General features: G+C 41.5%; 1 protein-coding gene across 1 annotated transcript in view; it reads right to left on the minus strand.

The window, feature by feature from the left end:
- plpp4 (phospholipid phosphatase 4) overlaps positions 1-2,734 on the minus strand; it is a 45,743-nt gene extending 43,009 nt beyond the window's left edge. The window contains exon 1 of the mRNA XM_085369488.1: positions 2,646-2,734. Within this exon, the coding sequence (XP_085225614.1) occupies positions 2,646-2,734 (89 nt within the window). The remainder of the gene's footprint in view (positions 1-2,645) is intronic.
- Between the last annotated feature and the right edge of the window lie 16,334 nt (positions 2,735-19,068).

A 19,068-nucleotide genomic window follows, 5' to 3' on the forward strand; every position in this document is an offset into this window, starting at 1 on the left:
TACAAGGAAAGGGAAATAAGACCAATCTCATTATCCTCTCCTTCTTTGCTGAGCATTTAACTAGAGATTTTTTTTTTTTTTAAAAAGGACTTTATCTTTGTGTTTATTTGTGTTTCTCTTGTTTTATACTTTGCCTAATGTCAGAGATCATATCCCTTTAGAATAAGACATGCGTGACTCCTGGGGTGCTAACCTATGATGACTGCATGGCATTAGTGGTTTCATAGCACAGGGCCAACCCAAAGTCACACTTTCAGCCTCTCACTAAGGTCACTGCATCTCCCGAGGCTTGGAACAGACAGCAGCTTGGCAAGCAAGGGCAAATAGAAAGTAACGTTCCCTTAAAGGCAGGCTGTCTTTGGAAAAATTTGGATGTGAATAATGCAGAGATTTCAAGCCTCTTAGGAGTCCACTGTTTGTGTGGGTGGGCAGTCAAGCAGAGAGGATAACTTCCTTGCCACAGTCAGCATTATTTAATCAGAATCAAAGACAAACCGAATTACCAAACTTGCATATGGGAAAGACACCTCTGATGCATTCATATCTGCTCGTTAGACCTACTTCAGGATGAATTCATTCATTTCCCCTCGGTACATGTTCACAATTATGAAAGAATATGAACAGCAAAATGAGCAAAAATCTTTTCTTCATTTTCCTTCCAGTTTGTCAAATTCAAGAGTGAGCTGCAGAGGAAGAAAACACCAAGTTGTGAAACTAAATTTAAGACGACTGGTAGCTCTCCCTGGCAAACATGCACAGATGAGACTGTCGTTTTCTTCCCAAGATAAAAATACAGTGCATTACACCTACACCAAGCCTACACCGCACAGCAGGCACGGATAGCGGCAGCCAAAACCTGTCCTCTACACCTTCAGCGGAGAAAACAACAGAAACTAGTTGACCCCAATTATCCTGCCTTCACCACAGTCTTTGAGGTTAGATACGAACAGGATCCGCTGCCCTTCGAGGCCAGAGGGCGACTCTATCTGGTCTGCTGAAATAAAACTTGTTCGATACAACAATAACTTTGAGCCCCAAAGAAACGCAGAAGATCAAATTCTCCCTTCTCTGAATACACGATTGAAACTTGCTCTTAAAATTTGGCACTCTGTATCCATCAAATCAAAATGAACAGCAAACAAAGGAATCTGGCTTCTATGGCTTCTTGGTTCACCAGCTTTGTCACTAGTTAATCCTATTTAATCCAAGGTATCGGTATCAAATGTAGCCCAGCAGGAAAGTAACAACCTTCCCAAAGCTGATCAACATGCAGTGCATGTCTGTGTGTGTGCACTGTCTCATAGAAGAACGTGATGCTCGGTAACCATCCTGCTCTTAATATCCTATTAGGGGTAGATCAAGTGTACTGATGGGGGAGACTGAGTGTTATCAGAAGCAGATTAAAGCTCTGTGCAGTGTAGAGGGAATATGGGGAGTAAAACTCACTTCATTAAGGTGATCAAGTGCTTTGTGGCTGGGGCTTCTGTGCTACAATACAACACTTGCCTCGTGATGATGATGATGATGATGATGATGATGATGAAGATTGTATTGTGTGAAACTGCATTTTTCTTTCAATGTGGCACAGATTCACAGAAGCAAATCCTAGAGCCTAGTATCACATTCAAATATACAAAGGGCATATCCAAGATACTTTATGCTTTTTTTTCATCTCTCTATCTGAGTTTATCCATGTCAAACACAATCAGGACACACCATCAGGCTCTTGTTGGCCGGATAATCCGTCTGCTGTGAGAGCACACACAGAGTTGGACCACTTAGCCAAGAGATAGATATTAATGACACACACGGAATGCACGCACTGTGTCTACACACTCCAAAATGAGAGGAGCGTCTTCTTTTTTTTTTTCCTTCTTCTTTTATTTTCCCATAAATGGAAAAGATGCAGCAAGGGGATGCATTGTAGATATCGGGACTTGTAGCTCAACTGAGATGATATCGAGCATAAAAATAAGCAAAATGGTAAATGATAAAATCATGATGCACCTGGAGCTTAATAGCTCCAAGATAGACAAACAATTATAACCTATTTATGTTAGTTTTTGCTTGCGAGGAAGAAGCTTCACAGAAAAAAAGGGGGGCAAAGTATCATTTCATCATTGTGTGCTTAGTTAGATTACTGTGTCGTGTCTGGTGAAACGGTCAGATGAGCTGTCGCTGCAGCTCTCTAACCGGCTGTGATCCAAAGAAACTAAATACTAGTTCTTTCATAAGAGTCAGTACAGAGCGCGCTCATAACAGAAAGTCTATTCTGGTGGAGATTTAAGTTGTTTTTTTGTTTTGTTTTGTTTTTTGCAACCTGTTAACCACAGCGTCGGTCTGCTGCTGGTTTGACAGCGGTCTGTCCACGCTGCTGAACCGCAGCTACCGCCACACACACACACACACACACACAAGCACGGGGACCTGTTCGTTCAGCACCACACCGCGGCACATAAACCTGAACACAACACTTCTGTGTCGAAATAATGGAAAGGCATATGTATAACATCAGTGACGAAAATGAATGTCATCGCCAAGACGCGCGTAGTTGCCAGGCAGTTTTTCATTATTATTATTTTTGTTATTAATTTGAATGTTTTCGGTGTTTCTCAGATAACTCAGCTGCTGGAGCCTTTACTTACACGAAAACTCCGAAAAGCAGAACTCTGATGCCAATCTCCAGAGCCAATTCTCGCATGTTTTTCCTGCGGTCTGGAGGCGACACGTTCATGATTCGGAGACAATCCGTCAACTCAAGCAGAAAAAAGGCGGTCCCGGTCAGTTCTGGAGGCTTTTTCACTTTTGTAATCCACCTTAACAAAAGCCCAGCGCTCCCTAATCGCGCATGCCGTGCACCTCCATTGCAACTCGGTCACCTGAAGCAGTCTTCCTCTCTTTTTCGCTCCTTCGCCTGTCTCCGCTCGTCCCCGTCTGTTTCTGTCCCCCTCGGGCGATTTTCTTTAAAGCAACTCTGTTGCTGACAGCTGCTCTTCTATCGAGTGAAACTCTTCCTCTTCCACTCCATCAGTTTCTTAATTTAAGATTGGAGTTCGGGGCCAGAAGATATCAGCCGATTTGGGAGAAGGTACAGGTGTGGGTCAGCACAGAGAGGGAAGTGATGGGAGGCTGCAAAGTAAAAGGGAGATACTCAGAGCGTCAGCGAGCTTGTGTGGTGTGGGTCTCGCTCTCTCTTCTCTCTCTCTCTCTCTCTCTTCCTCTCCCTCTCTCTCATCCTCTGCGTTTGACTTTGGAGATTCAGATGACTAGAAGTTTCTGGAACACCACACAGACACTCATGGGAGGAAAAGAAAGGCTCGAGTGCTCATGTCCAACACTCCTCCATGTTTCTTCTTGTCTGCTCTGCACTAAAGAGACCTTGAACCAACATCTCTTCACAGACTACAATGACCCACTGGCTGTAAAAGCGACACAAAGCAGGGCGACCCTCCGCTGGCACAATCTGGGCAGGTGTTCATGACCAGACCCTTTACAACTCTAGTAGAACTAATCCATCAACACCGGTATCAGGCTTACCTGATATTACTGACACATGATATTGCAATCCTGGAACAAAAGAAGACCACTTTGGGAGGGGCGGAGGGACTTTCTCTCTGTTGGGCCTTCCACATACTGTCCAATCATACCCTATGACAAATCTAGCACCTCAGGGTCTAAGCAGTCAGGCAGTGATGAAGAAGCACAGACAGCAGCAATACCTGTGAGCCAGGAAACCTTGCCAGCCTTTTATAGACACACATGAATATTTTATGCCCTCTAAAGCTGGCCTTCCTGCATTACCTGCCAGTCTGAAACGTGCCGCTGTGTGCATTTGAATGCGTGTTATAGGCCGTGAGGGAGAGACCACTGAAGAGAAAGCCCCAGACCACAGATTTCTTTCTGGGTCACAAGCTCTGCAACCTGGGACGAAATAGAAAGTCTGCATCTTGCTTGGTTAACAAGGCATCCCTTTAGCTATGTGTAGCTAAGATAAATAAATGTAGGCTATGGGTGCACGCTCTTATACACGCAGATGCACAGCAGAGGTTTTGATGTATTCCCTTTTTTTCATACATTTGAATTCTAGGTGATGTGCCTGGAGTCTTTGCCAGTTCCCTAATAAGAACAAAACAAGAGGAGAAGCGAGATGGTGGTAGGTTGGTAGGTGAGCTCCAACTTCAAAGCTTTCTGCCAGCCATCAGAGTTTTCAGCTTTTAGAGAACCTGGCATGTTTATTACAAGCTATCAACATTGTTTTTATCTCGCAGCATCACAGGACTTGTGATTTAGCTGATTCACTCGGGCCAGACAGGCTTTACAGACTTTCCAAGCATCAACACAGGGTGACATAAAAATTATTGGATAGAGAAAAAAAGAAGTTTGTTCTGTCTGGTTGATGCCATGGTGGCTTTTTGTTGCCAAAAAGCAAACATTCGAGTTGTGTAAAAATACACCGCTTTCCTTTTTGTTTCAACTTTGCTTTTTCATTTTCTTTAAACACAATTCACACTTTCATTTATGTGTTTTTGTGACCCATCTCCAAGTTTTCCCCCTTCCACTTTTCTGGAATGTAGACTGTGAGTCACATTCCCTGAGGTTCTGGTTACCCTTCAAGGTTAGACATATAGCGCACTCCAAAACAGGTTGTACTTCAATAAATCAAAGTTGAAGGCATCATTACAAAGTGCTCCTAATCGCTTCCATGGGTATGGGTGCATATTCTCTGAGACAGAGTGACTCATCACGCCACACAGAGATTGGTTGAATCAATTCCCCGAGTTCTTCACTTTATTGAACCTCACTTCTCATTACACTTTTATTGTTTTAAAAAAAAAAAGTCTGGTTCATTTGCACACAGAGTCATTTTATTACGTGGGCAGCATTTACACATTCTGATCTAAATATGGACGTCTGAAGTCTGATGCTGTTTTTCCAGCATTGTGTACTACAGGGCTAAATAAGATGTGCATTTGAAAGCATGTCTTTTCAAGGAAAGTAAAGCTGAAGACTCTGTGAGGAAAAACATCCAGTTTTATGTTTTATTCTTGGAGTTCTATTATTAGTTCCCCGAAATCTGAATGAGTTGTTGAGCAGAACAGCCAACTGTGAAAGACAATTCAGCTACTCCCCAAAGTGAAGACGCATATTTCACGGCTTGGTTAGCATCCTCTATCAATTACAAAGTAGCATTCCACAATAGAAGAATGATTGTTTCAGATAATGAAAACTAGAAAATGGAATACTCTGAGCAAGAGAAGCAAAGGTTTTCGAGTTCAAGACTTCCATACATGTTCATTCTCTACTTATAACAGCTATGAATTTCAGCAAATGAAGCATATGTGTAAGTTCAATGAGGAAAATCTATAATCACTCATCTGCCTGCTTTCCTCTTTGTTCCGCCACTAGTTTGTTCATTACATCACTACCACTTTCCCACGCTGTCAGTCTCATTACTGACATCATTACTCTAGTCCAATCATCTTCTTGCCTGGATTCTTTGAGCCAGTCAGACTCCACTCTGTGTGGTTTAAATCTGTGCTCTCTGTCATTCTCACTTTCAGACTGTCCTTCATGCAACCCACCTGTCCCCATCTCCACCTCACCATAGTCACAAGCTTAATCTTCACCACCATCAGTGGCTAGATTCCAGCCTGTCCAGTCCTAAATCCTTTCACCACTGGGATTTTGTTCTGCCGTGATGGGTCATCAGAAACTCATCAACAAATCAATTTCTCAGCAAATCATGTTAAATTCTGCCAGTCTCTACTTATTGAACTTATAGATTTGTATGTACAGTATATCTGTTAATATAACTCTTTTTTGCAGTGGATTGAACTGAACACAAGGGATGTCCCACTTTGCCCTTTTTGTTTTGCTTCACAACCAGATCCCAAGCTGGTCCTGAAATGATCACTAAAGTACAATTTACAAAATAAGGGGGAAAAGAATATCTTTATTGTTGCATGTTAAATGCAATCCTGTTTACCTCACCAGGTTCCAGCAACTACTGAGGATGAAAACATTCAGTGAGGGCAAATTTCTTCTGAGACGAACTTCTCTGCAACATAGACTTAATCGTAGACATTTGTTTTTACAGTATTAAGGGGTCACAGATGTGAATCCCTCCATTAAATTAATCAAACTTAACCACTGAACTTGTCTGAATAAAGATGACAGAAAACTACACCAAGGAGAGGAAATGTTATTATCGTTTTCATACTAGGCTCCATTTTAATTACTTACCGTAAGTGGAATACCTTAGGTAAATATTACGTAGGATTCAAAAGACTATCCAGTGGAACTGCGTTTCTTCATGACCAGTAATAATAATAACAATAATAATAATTTAACCAATCAAAATCAAGCTAAAACTGAACTTTTCACATACAGTAAAACCTGAATGTGCAAACAGACAAAAAAGCAGAAGAATAAAATAAAATACTACAAATAAAAATATCTGTAAAGGTTAAGTCCAACTTTACATCACATGAAGATATTAACAGCTTATTTAGGCCAAAAGTACAGTTTCTGACTATTGCTTTATACTGTCACGGTAAAAAGAAAGTGCAGCCTCTGCAGGCTCAAAGATTTTGCATATCAGGGTAAAAACCGAGTCCTTAATAGGTCTTAATATGAGGTGTTTGTGTTGACTTGCTGTGTTTGGTTTTCATTTGCTGTGCGCTTTGCCAAACATAACATACTTTGGTCTGTCAAAAGAACATTGTTCCAGAAGCCTTGTGGTTTGTTCAAGTTTGCAAGCCTGAGCTGTGCTGCCATGTTCTTTTTAGAGAGGAGAGGCTTTCTCCTGACAGCTCTTTCAAATAAGATGTACTTATTCAGTCTTTATCTCATTGTACTATAATGAACTTTAATATTTAGCATCCACTTCAGTCTGAGATGGCAAGGTGGTTAGCACTGTTGCCGCACAGCAAGAAGGTCCTGAGTTCAATTCCACCATCAGGCCGGGGTCTTTCTGTGTGGAGTTTGCATGTTCTCCCCGTGTTTGCGTGGGTTCTCTCCGGGTACTCCGGCTTCCTCCCACCGTCCAAAGACATGCAGCTTGTGGGGATAGGTTAATTGGATAATGCAAATTGCCACTAGGTGTGAATGTGCGAGTGAATGTGAGTGCGAATGGTTGTCTGTCCCTGTGTGTTGGCCCTGCGACAGACTGGCGACCTGTCCAGGGTATACCCCGCCTCTCGCCCTATGACAGCTGGGATAGGATCCAGCGCCCCCCGCGACCCTGAAAAGGATAAGCGGATGCGAATGGATGGATGGATGGATGGAGGCTTTCTCCTGACAGCTCTTTCAAATAAGATGTACTTATTCAGTCTTCATCTCATTCTACTATAATGAACTACAGTAACTATGAGCATTGATCTGAGACGTCTACTCCTAGGAAGAGTGGCAGCTGTCTTGTCAGTAATATTTCTCAGTGTAGAATGATGGACTTCAACTTGTTTGGAAATGGCTTGACAATCCTTCCCAGACCAATGGGCAACAACAACTGTGATGACAGCTCCTTTTCACGTTGGTGTTAACTCACACCTAAATGCTCCAAATTAGCAGACTGTCATAACTTTCTTTAGAGGTCAGATCCAAGATATTAGACCTAAATGACCTAAATGACTGAATTCATTTCATTCAAAAACAACACGAATAATGTTTACTTGAAACTGATGAAAACTATAAGTGATACCAGACTCAAAGGATTGTCTTAAAAAAAAAAGCTTTTCAGTAATAATGCATAATGTACTTGAGATAAAGCTGAATGTTTTATTAAAGAAAAGTATCGATTTTTGTTTTATAAAGTATTCAAATTAATTGTACCATTGCAAAAATGATAATTTAAAAAACTGTATTGTTTTTTCTTTACATGGCATGAATTAAAATACATTTTGCTTTTATTATTTGTTATCATTACAAGTAAATTATTCTTGGGGTTCCCAGGCACCAAGTTTGGTTTATGAATGTCAAATATTTTGGGAGGATGAGGGTTAATTAAGTCGATTGGATTATCAGTACCTGGCTGCTATTTACTCTCTCCATTCCTATGAAAGCAGTAAGGATCCTTAGTCCTTAGTTTGTCACACACTGCTTCTGCATTTTATTTTTTGGTAAATAAATAATGACACCGCGTTGTATGTCGTATTTTGTATGTTGTTGTTCATCTAATTTTACAAAGAATGGACCCTATAAGCAGACTCGGACAACTGACGTACAGTTTAAAAGGTTTATCAGGGTGAATAACAGACCGGGGGTTTATCAGGCGATGGCTGATAGTGGTGTTCAGGGTCTGTGAAGAGGGGGACCAGTAGTTTAACAAACGCCAGTTGGGAGCAGAGGGCGGCAATAGCTCACTGGATTTACGCTTAGGGTCCTTACCTGTCAAAGATGAATGCTGAGCTGTGAGAGGGGTACCTGGTGGGCAGGCTGAGGCTTGGAGATGAAGGGAGGAAGTCAGTAGAGGGTGAGCAGGCAACTGAGGTAAGTCCTTGTTTCCGAAGAGATTCAAAAACCCGAGTGATGTTGCTGTACAAGTATTGCTGTGGGCCTAAGACTCCAGGAGGGACTCCAGATAGGAAAGTTTCTCAAACAGTGAGGAGGGAACTCCAGGAAGATAACGAGAAAGCAGACGAGACCGAAAGGTTGCTGATCAGAAGTTGCAAAAGTCTTACAAGTTGACCAATGACTTGACCAATTTACCATCATAATAAAGACAATGATCTGGCAGGGAATCATTGCCACAGCCAGTCCTAAATACACAGCACTGATGAGTTGCAGGTGTGTGAGAGTAATCCCGGGAAAAGACAACCGCCCACGGGCAGAAGCACAGATAATCCACCCACCTCCCCACCTAAGAGAAAACAGAAAAAGAGAGAAAGGCAGAGACAGAGAGAGAGAGAGAGAAAGGAGGAATTTAGAGGAAGAAGCCCCGGCCTGCCCCAGATCCTACAGTAACAGTACTTTGTTTTTGCCATGACTGTATTTCTGGTAGTATGCTGTGCAGTTCTTTTTAGAGACACCGGATCAAACACACGTTATACCAGGACAAATTTATTTTTAACAAAAAACAGAGAACTCGAGGCCACATGACAGTTGTAAATGAGCATGAAAGCAAAGACCTGTTCAAATTAAATATACCCTTCATCTACTGCATCTGAAGCTTGGACAGCCCGTTGAAAGAGATTTAATTGAAGATGACAAACATCTTCAGTCGGCGAGACGGTGCTGGGATTCAAATGTCAGCTGTCAAAACTAAAATGAAACTTTCATGAATTGCGATGCAGCAGGTCACGGTTAGATTTCTCTCTGGGCTCATGAGCAAAGTTTATTGATTAGCAGGAGCAAAAACAAGGAAAAGCTACAGAAGGGCTTGACATGTGATCGATTCTAGGTCAAAGTTTCCTGAAGATTAGTTTCAGTGATCTGCAAGTCTGGAAACGCAGGTGTTTTATGAGCACTTTTGCCAGTAATCTGCTTTTCCCATTGCATTAATTCCAAATTTTCCAACCAGCTTAATATACAAGACTTAAGGTTAGCATTAACCCAAATATCACTTATAAAAGAATTTACAATAATCCGTGAGTGAAACAGGGCTGATTTGTTTCTGCTGTGTTACTTTAGTGAGACTTCATTGCTCAGAGCAAATGCAATTAAATATACGAAAATATCTTTAGCTGAAGGTTTTACTGTCTGCTGAGTTTCGTCTGGTGATAATGCATAAACAGGAGAATTTAGTGAAATGCCTGTCATGTCACTGTCCTCTATTTTAGCACTCTTACAGTGTTGCTGTGGGTCTTTGAGCATAATACAGCTTGACTAATCTGATCATCATCACACTTATCAGTGCTAATGCCATCAGTGAAATTAGTAATTAATGTCAGAAATTAGTTCTGCCTTTGAAAATGGCACACAGCGATGAAATATTAAACTGCGACAAGAATAGGAATGAGCTCTTTTTGTCTGGTCGAGGCCTACAGTGGTTTTATTGATCACTCTGTCACAGTGTCATCCATTTGTCTTATTGTAATGCAAGTTCTCAGACAGCTACAGCGGAGAGGGATTTACTTTCGGGTGGATAAATCGTTGGTTTATGAGGGAAAAAGGAAAAAGTGATAGAGAGCTGAAATGCCAAACTTTTACACTGTCGTTTCATTTGTCTGCATGTTCTTGCAGCATGCATGAAAAAATGCCTATATGTCTTTTTTTTTGCAATGATATTTACAAGTTACATTTATACACAGCATGCATACTGGGATGCAGACATACAGAGCGTGACTGTGAAGTATTTTATTGTCTCTGCTCATAATTGGATCAGATTCCTTAGCTCCACAGATAAGCCAATAGTTTCTTGGAATAAGAATCTTGTCAGTGATTAATCTCTCAACCACTGAAAGCAGAAAATTGGTGGAATTTTAAAGTGGCTTTTCAATTCTTTCTTAAAATGAGTGCAAGATAAAATACTTCGATTAAACTCTGAGATGTACTTTCTTGTTGAGTAAAGCAAATCTATTGATTTATCTTGGGTTTGTACTGAGTACACAGCCTCCTATTTGGAGATGGTTCTGTAGTTCAACCACCTGTAGAGATACAGAATCATCCCCAAATAGGAGGATTGTATGGGACACAGAAGAGGCCTGAGGGGTGAAGCGAAGAGTGAGTATCTTCTAATTATGGTAAGCCAGATGAATAGTTTAAGGATATTTTATGTGTTAGAAGCAGGAAAAATGGGCAAACATAAGGATTTGAGCAACTTTAACAAGGGCCAAATTGTGATGGCTAGACAACTGGGTCTGAGTATTTCCAAAACTAAGGTCCTTGTGGGGTGTTCCCACTAGACTGACCCGTGTGGTCAACAGACAACAGACAAGCTACTGTAGCTCATTAGTGCTGGTTCTGATAGAAAGGTGTCAGAATACACAGTCCATCATAGTTTGTTGCATATGGGGCTTCATAGCCACAGACCAGACCAGTTGTACACCACCAACAGCGTCAACAATGGGCACGTGAGCATCAGAACTGGACCACTGAGCAGCGGAAGAAGGTGGCCTGGTCTGATGAACCACGTTTGATGAAACCTTGGCTCCTGCCATCCATGTGACTGTTACTGTGACACGTACCACCAACCTAAGCATTGTTGCGCAGCGTGTACACCCTTTCATAGAAATTCTAATCCATGATGGCTGTGGCCTCTTTCAGCAGGATAATGCGCACTGCCATGAAGTAAAAATGCTCAGGATGGATTGAGGAGCACATAAGTGAGTCTGAGGTGTTGACTCGGTCTCCAAATTTCCCAGATCTCAATTCAGTCGAGCATCTCTGGGATGTGCTGGGGAAACAAGTCTGATAGGTCACTACACCTCACAGCTTACAGGACTTCAGGGATCTGTTGCTAACATCTTGGAGCCAGATATCACAGCACAGTTTCAGCGGTCTAATGAAGTCCATGCCTTGATGAGTCTGGCAGCAGACGATGGACCAACACAACCTTAGGCAGGTGGTCACAATTTAATAGCTAATCAGGGTATAACGTATACCCATATATAATGTATATTTATACATCGGTTTGTTATTGTAAACATACCACTTACAACAACAATCTGTTTTACATGTTGCTTTTTAAAAACAGTGAATGTAAAATACTGGAAATTATTTATGTATAGTTCATTAGCTATTTGGTATTTACTGGATGCTTCTGACTGGCTATTTCAACTAACTTGGCTACTAGATTACATACAAATTACATACACTTTTAATCTTGTGCATCAGCATTATATAGTTTTATGGATAAAATTCATTTTTTTATTTACAGCAGATCTTTGTATATATATTAGGGGATAATGGCTTATACAGCTGGATCTTGATTACTTTGATCTTTTAAAGCTCCCTCAAAGGGCAGATTCGTTTCTGTCTAATCCTTTTCTGTCTAAGCTATATAAGTACAGCTTTTGAAATAGCCACCTCTTTATCTTATCCCTTTGAAGTCCCTACACAGCAGACCCCATGCACGCAGATGTTTTCACTTAATTCACTTGATTAGCTCTCTTCTCAGGAGTGTTTGAACGAAATGGTTTGATTGTGTCTCCTAGAAGTTACATGTACTTCATTACTAAAATGTTTCCAATTCAATTTTGGTCACTAATGACATGTATAATCACTGGTTTATGCCCAAAAACTGAATTTATAAATAAAGCTGATCTGCGTCTGCCACTGTTGCATTAGCTTTTATTGAGTATGATCAGTATTCAAAGCATATGCTGTAAGATGCTGTAAGATACAAAGATCTCACTAAATTAGATACTAGTCAGGAATTTATAAGCTGTAATCTCCTCTCTTCCGCCTGCTGTTACAGACGTAGATACTAGACTTCCTCATGGACTTCTGTCATGGGCTGAGGTTTAGCCCTAGAATGTCTAAGACTTCTATAAAATGCTAAGCACAGTTAAGACTCTAAATTTAAATAAACAGTATTAGATGTTTTTTTTTAAAAATGTTACCTCATCCATACATGTGACGCATGCCATGTTGCATACTGTTAAGAACGTTTCTGTTCCAAAGCGCGAGGGTGTGGAGGTTTGTCTGCGTCTGTCGCTCTATGAACTGTGGAGGCAGAGTCATTCACCTACCATTTAAATGGTTAGTGGTTTGCTCCCTGGCTCACACTGAAGTGTGGGTGTAAGTTTCACTGTTGTAAAAAGACATTTAATATATGGCTTATTGTAAAAAGTGCTATATTTGGGGCCAAACCTCAAAGTCTCTGTTGTAAGTTGTAACTGTATCAATTCTGATATCAGCTATTAGTTCCATTAGTTGTATTGGTTACATTTTATAACCTCCTCTTTAGCTTTATGGTTTTCCAGAAGTATCTATATTTAGATAAAATGGGGATGTAATAAGTTATTAGCTAAGAGCAGACTCAACAGATGTTGTGTACCACACAGCAACCCATAGTAATAGTCAGGTAATTTTATTAAAGATACTCGGACACCCCACGGAGCTAAAGCTTAGCAGAAATCTGTCTGCTGCAGCTGCTTACATGGATACACCTGTCACTCAAGGGAGTCACATCCCAAAGAGGGAGGCTTTTAAAAGCAAACAATGACTTAAAAAGGTCTAATCAGTCAGAAAGTTTGTGTAGGATTATTAAAATATATTCTCAAGTGTCAGGATCAGGTAGTCTGGATGGGTTTTTTTCCCCCCCATTTCCTCTCCAGGAGGGTTTTCCTTCGGATGAAGTAACCTTCGGGGCCTTCCTGTTCTCTGCACCTGCAAGATTTATTCAGGAGATCTGTACTATCTACCATGGTGGCTCTGTTCTTCATCTCCTTTGTACTCCCTTCTGCTTCTCGTCTCCTGTTTAGAATCCCTGACCCACAACCTGCTCACCCACTACAAGAACCCTCCTGTTTACTCAATACCCCCTGGACTGGCATCTGCCCACAAACTCTCCACTGCACTCGTTATCCTAGCTCCAGAACCCAGCCTGCCCGGAGACTTAGTCCCTCACTTCCTTTACTCTTTCAACAACAAGCAAGGATTTCTAATTCAGTCACTACAGACACCATACCCATTTATTTCTATGTTTGCCAGGCGTAACATTGTTTTTACCTGTCCACAGACCCTCCCTGACCCCCGACGTGGTAACGGCCCTCTGCCCGCTCACTTCACTTTTGCACCTTGTAAATAAAAACACCTGAACACCAACATTACTGTCTGTATCTGCTTACTGGGTCCAGTAAAGGTGAGATTGTTACATTAAAGTGCTTTTCCAGTTTTTAATTCTAAAAATATGAAACACTCACAAGCAACAACTCAGGGTGGATCAGTACAGATACTCCCATAGGACACTGAGACACACAATACAAAATTAAAAATTAAAAAGTTAATATTATAGTAATATGATGTTAATAACAATACCTTGCCTCACACCCAAATTAGGCAGAATCAGCTGTCGTGCTTTCAAAGTTTTTTTCCTGTTTAATCGAGAATTTAAACAGTTAACTGAACAACGTGAATCTTAATCTCGTCTTAATATTGCAAATCTTAATATTGCAAATCTTTGGTAAAGGTCAGCACTGGCACTATCCTCTTCGGACGATCTGATTTCCTCGTGTCAGCATTGTTCCCACATCATCATAATTAATGTTGTTCCAGGTTCAACATTGCAAGTGACCAATCACCTTCTTGTGACATCATTCCTTTGCGACTTCGAAATACCCGCCTTCGAGTATTTCGAAATACAAGTGAAGAAGCGAAAAACCGCCGCCTGTCCGCCGAATTTGAAGTCAATTCGCCTGTCCGCCGAATTTGAAGTCAATTTAGGATACTTTCCTTTAATAAACGGTAAGCATTATACATATGTTCCTCACTTGGCTTGCTGTTTGTTTGCTAGCGATAGGCTACTTGACAACAGCATTAGCTAACCAGTGTTCTCTAGACCAGCGTTCCCCAACTTTTTGGGTGTTTCGTGGCCCGGGGGTTGGGTCAGGCAAAATTGCAGTAGCTTCCCTGATCATTTTACAAACATAAGTGAAGAGAATCTGGACTAAAAGGCCTAGACTTAAGGTTGTGTGCTGAATCTATGAATCAAACTATCACCTGGAAACATAATTAACTGGTCCATAGCTGTGAAACTGGACATGAGTTCTTGATTCTATGGAGATTAACAGTAATCCAGAAATTTACAAATTTGTCCTGGTACATCGCGTAAATGTTGTCCCTGGGACATCGCGTAAATGTTGTCCCTGAGACATCGCGTAAATGTTGTCCCTGAGACATCGCGTAAATGTTGTCCCTGGGACATCGCGTAAATGTTGTCCCTGGGTCCATCATCTTCAGTCTGTGACTCTGTGTTTCCCCAGATTTCCTCACACATGGTAATTTCGATTGCATAACAAAGCCATACACTCCAGTCCTATACAATCCTATTACAATGGTAAAAGAAAAAAGAAAAAAAAGAATACATACTGACAGAGATAAAAGAACAAAATTAAAATATGACCAGCACTGTGTTTGGAAAAATGTCCAATTAAAGTTATTACCAAAGAACGTTTCTAATTCAAACTCGCCAGTGACAGTGAAACTCCATTAGGTGTGGGATCCCTGCACAACTGTAATTAAGTAACGGAGAAGGAGAAGTGGGTTGAGTATCAAACACAGACAGCTATCCAGCGTGTGCTTCTTCTGAGCAAATTATGCTCTCTCTTTTCATGCCATTCTGCTCTCTGTAATTTAATTTTAATACGATTCTAAGAAACAAGCCAAGGTCTACCATGCTCCTTGTTATTCATGAGAACTCAGCCTACCATCTGTTATCGCAACTAAGTCTGTCAAAAAAAACCAACCTAAATGTATTACACTGTCGGCTGCGATGTGTCGGGCGCTTCTGTTTTTTGGATGCACAACAAAAGTAGAATCATGTTACTGCCCTTTATGCTTTTTTTTAAAAAGTGATTCATCCCCTGTAGGCGCTTTAAAACCTCATCAGTTACAGATGTTTCCAAAACTGAACTCCTTTACAGTCTGCATCACATTACAAGTGCAATCAACTGTAAAAGGCGGTAAGTACATTGGCAATTACATCCCTCCAATATAGACTGGCCCCTAGGATTTTGAACATTTAGTGAGTGCTCAGGCTTTCCTTTTGCTAAATCCCTGTGCAATATGTAAATGCATATTTTGGCATGGCTAGAGGTCTAAGTTTTAGGTTAATGATATTTTATTAATTTTTTGTGGAAATAATTCATTCTGTTTAAGAGTGAATTATTTTTAGGCAAACTGGTTACTCTCCACTGACTGAGGGAACGAACAACGGTGATGCCAAGTTTAACAGCAAAACATTGCAAAGTAATCAGATGGGAAATTATATGAAGTTTAACTATATTACTTGTTTGATTCTATTGTTTACACTGCATGATGTTCTGTTGTGCTCTCAGTTGCTGAAAGTGTCTTTAGAACATCACAATTTTTTTTTCTTATCTTTATCTGACTGGCTAGCCCGGAGCAATCCCCCTTCAGCCTTCTCTCTAAAAACATGTTATAACTCACAGAGGCGACATCCATTCTTTGTCGTTGATCCTTTGTATCATATCTTTCCATCACAGATACTGCAATGGCATCCTAAGGTAAGCTTTCATCCTGTATGTAGCTGACAAGAGCAGCTGTGCTTCTAATGTGCATCAGCCTCTCTGTGGAGTAGACAGAAAACACACCTTTGGCAAAGAAGAATGATGGGACAGTAGCGGCAATACTGAACCCAGAGCTGCTTGGCATGGCCTTGCTGTAAGTCCTTCCAAAGGTGTTAGGTAACCCCTACTAACAGGGCTGCGCATTAACCTGCAGCCCAGCAATTGTCTAGGTGTTCATGACTGCCAAGGGAAGCTGCCTTGGAAATACCAGCGTATGATAGACTGAGCTGTCTGCACCCTCCTGCCCATTTTGGCACCAGCTTCTTCCAGATGACAGCTGGGAAGTAATTAGCAAACTACCACATTCTTCAAAATACAGAAGGACCTCTCTCTGTCGACATATAAAGGCGCAACCGCTCGATGTCAGGATACAAGTGCTTCCCCCTGAACTATGTGAAAAACGATCAACTGTTTCTGCAGGTTCAGCCTAAATCTTTTCATTTTGAGCTGAATGCTAATAATTTAAAGGCCGATGTAGCTCTAATAAAAATGAGTGTAACATGAGTAAATGAATCTATCCCCACTGTCAAAACACCAAAATACAGCATGGATACCTCCAAGTAATAGTTTCATAAAGTGGTAATCGAGGTGTGATCTAGCTTCTAAAACTAAATAAGAACAATGCAAGTGTGGCCCAATAAAGCATTATACATATTAAAGTAAGCAACACATTTGTTTAATTTTACAAGAATAGTAATCGCCCACCTTGTCTAATGCGCATATTAGCATAGCATGGAAACACAGTTGCTATTAATCACGTTAATTAAAGCTTTGTGGCTAAACTCTGTTAATGTCATTAGTAACACCTGTGTTTAAAACTACTCTTTTGCTGTATGTTTTTACTTTATGGACATACTCATAGTTTATGGAGCACCTCTTCAACCTGAGCCTGAGGTTGGGAAGAGTCCCACAGCTCTGGAAAACCTCCTGTGTTGTACCAGTGCCAAAGACTTCACGCCCCAAGGACCTCAACAGCTACAGGCCGGTGGCTCTGACATCCCACCTGATGAAGACCCTGGAGCGGTTGGTCCTGGCTCAGCTTCGGCGCCTAATAAGCTCATCACTGGACCCACTTCAGTTTGCCTACCAGCCTGGCATTGGAGCGGATGATGCCGTCATTCACCTCCTACATCGTTCCCTCGCTCACCTGGAGACCGCTGGAAGCACTGTGAGAATCATGTTCTTTGATTTCTCCAGTGCCTTCAACACTATTCTTCCCTCGGTTCTAAAGGACAAGCTGGTGAACTCTGGAGTGGACCATCACCTCACTACCTGGATCCTGGACTACCTCACCGACCGACCACAGTATGTGAGGACTCAGGGCTGTGTGTCGGACAGGGTCGTCTGCAGTACGGGGGCCCCACAGGGAACGGTTCTGGCTCCGTTCCTCTTCACCATCTACACTGCAGACTTCTCCCACAATTCCACCCAGTGCTTCCTGCAGAAGTTCTCTGATGACTCTGCAATAGTCGGCCTCATCACTGATGGGGACGACAAGGAGTACAGAGGTCTGACCCAAGACTTTGTGGACTGGTGCCAGCTGAACTACCTCCAGATCAACGCCAGTAAAACCAAGGAACTGGTAGACTTCCGCAGGCACAAGCATTCTCCACTGCAACCACTGAACATCCAAGGTATGGACATTGAGGCTGTGGACAGCTACAGGTACCTTGGTGTTCATCTGAACAATAGACTGGACTGGACTCATAATTCAGACGCCCTCTACAGGAAAGGGCAGAGCAGGCTGTACCTGCTGCGGAGACTCAGGTCGTTTGGAGTGGAGGGCCCACTCCTGAAGACCTTCTATGACTCTGTTGTGGCTTCTGCTATCTTTTATGGCGTGGTCTGCTGGGGCGGCAGCATCTCTGCTGGGGACAGGAAGAGACTGAACAGGGTGATCCGAAGGGCCAGCTCTGTTCTAGGATGCCCTCTGGACCCAGTGGAGGTGGTGAGTGACAGGAGAACGGCGGCTAAGCTGTCATCCCTGATGGACAACATCTCCCACCCCATGCAGCAGACTGTGACAGCACTGAGCAGCTCCTTCAGTGGGAGACTGCGGCACCCACGGTGTGGGACGGAGAGATTTCGCAGGTCTTTCCTCCCCACTGCTGTCAGACTCCATAATAAAGACTTTAACTGATCAAGCACACACATCCATACATATGCAATAATACTAAGTGCAATAATCCTTTCTGTCATCGTTGTATTTTTACTCAGTTGTATATAGTATTTGTATTTGTATTCTATTTTTATCTTATTGTATATTTATTTTATTTTATTCTACTGTATATAGTATTTTATTTTATTCTATTCTGTACAGTTGTGTACTGTATTTATTCTTATTGTATTCTAATTTTTGCCTCATAACTTTTGCACTGTCCACTTCCTGCTGTGACAAAACAAATTTCCCACGTGTGGGACTAATAAAGGTTATCTTATCTTATCTTATCTTATTTTAATGTCTTGTTTTACTCTAGGTATATGCTACAACTTGTTCATTCAGAGAATGCTACACACAGTTTAAACTGCACTCTAAGCCTCTTGTATTGTTTACAATGGTGTCATTCCGGTTATACCTTAGAAGTGTGCGTTTCCACTAACATGGCTAACTTGGAATGTAACACAAACTAACAGCCATCATCAATTTTATTTGTTCAACTGTGATAGTCTTGGTATGACAAATAAAAATGGCTGCCATAGAAAGGACATGCTGCTAATACTTGAAATGCCTTCAGGTTACAACAGTTCCTGTTTCTGAAAATGTGTTAAAGGTAAGCGTGTTATCATTCTGGCAAGGATTTGTTTTTGTAAGAATATTAGATTTTTATTTCTTCCTTGGCTCATACTTGACGCAGTGACTCGGGTTTTCTTGGCCTGT

Source organism: Diplotaxodon limnothrissa, linkage group LG13, assembly GCF_057381915.1.
Source record: "Diplotaxodon limnothrissa isolate DT_005_m linkage group LG13, D_limnothrissa_male_GT1.1, whole genome shotgun sequence".
Classification (NCBI taxonomy): domain Eukaryota; kingdom Metazoa; phylum Chordata; class Actinopteri; order Cichliformes; family Cichlidae; genus Diplotaxodon; species Diplotaxodon limnothrissa.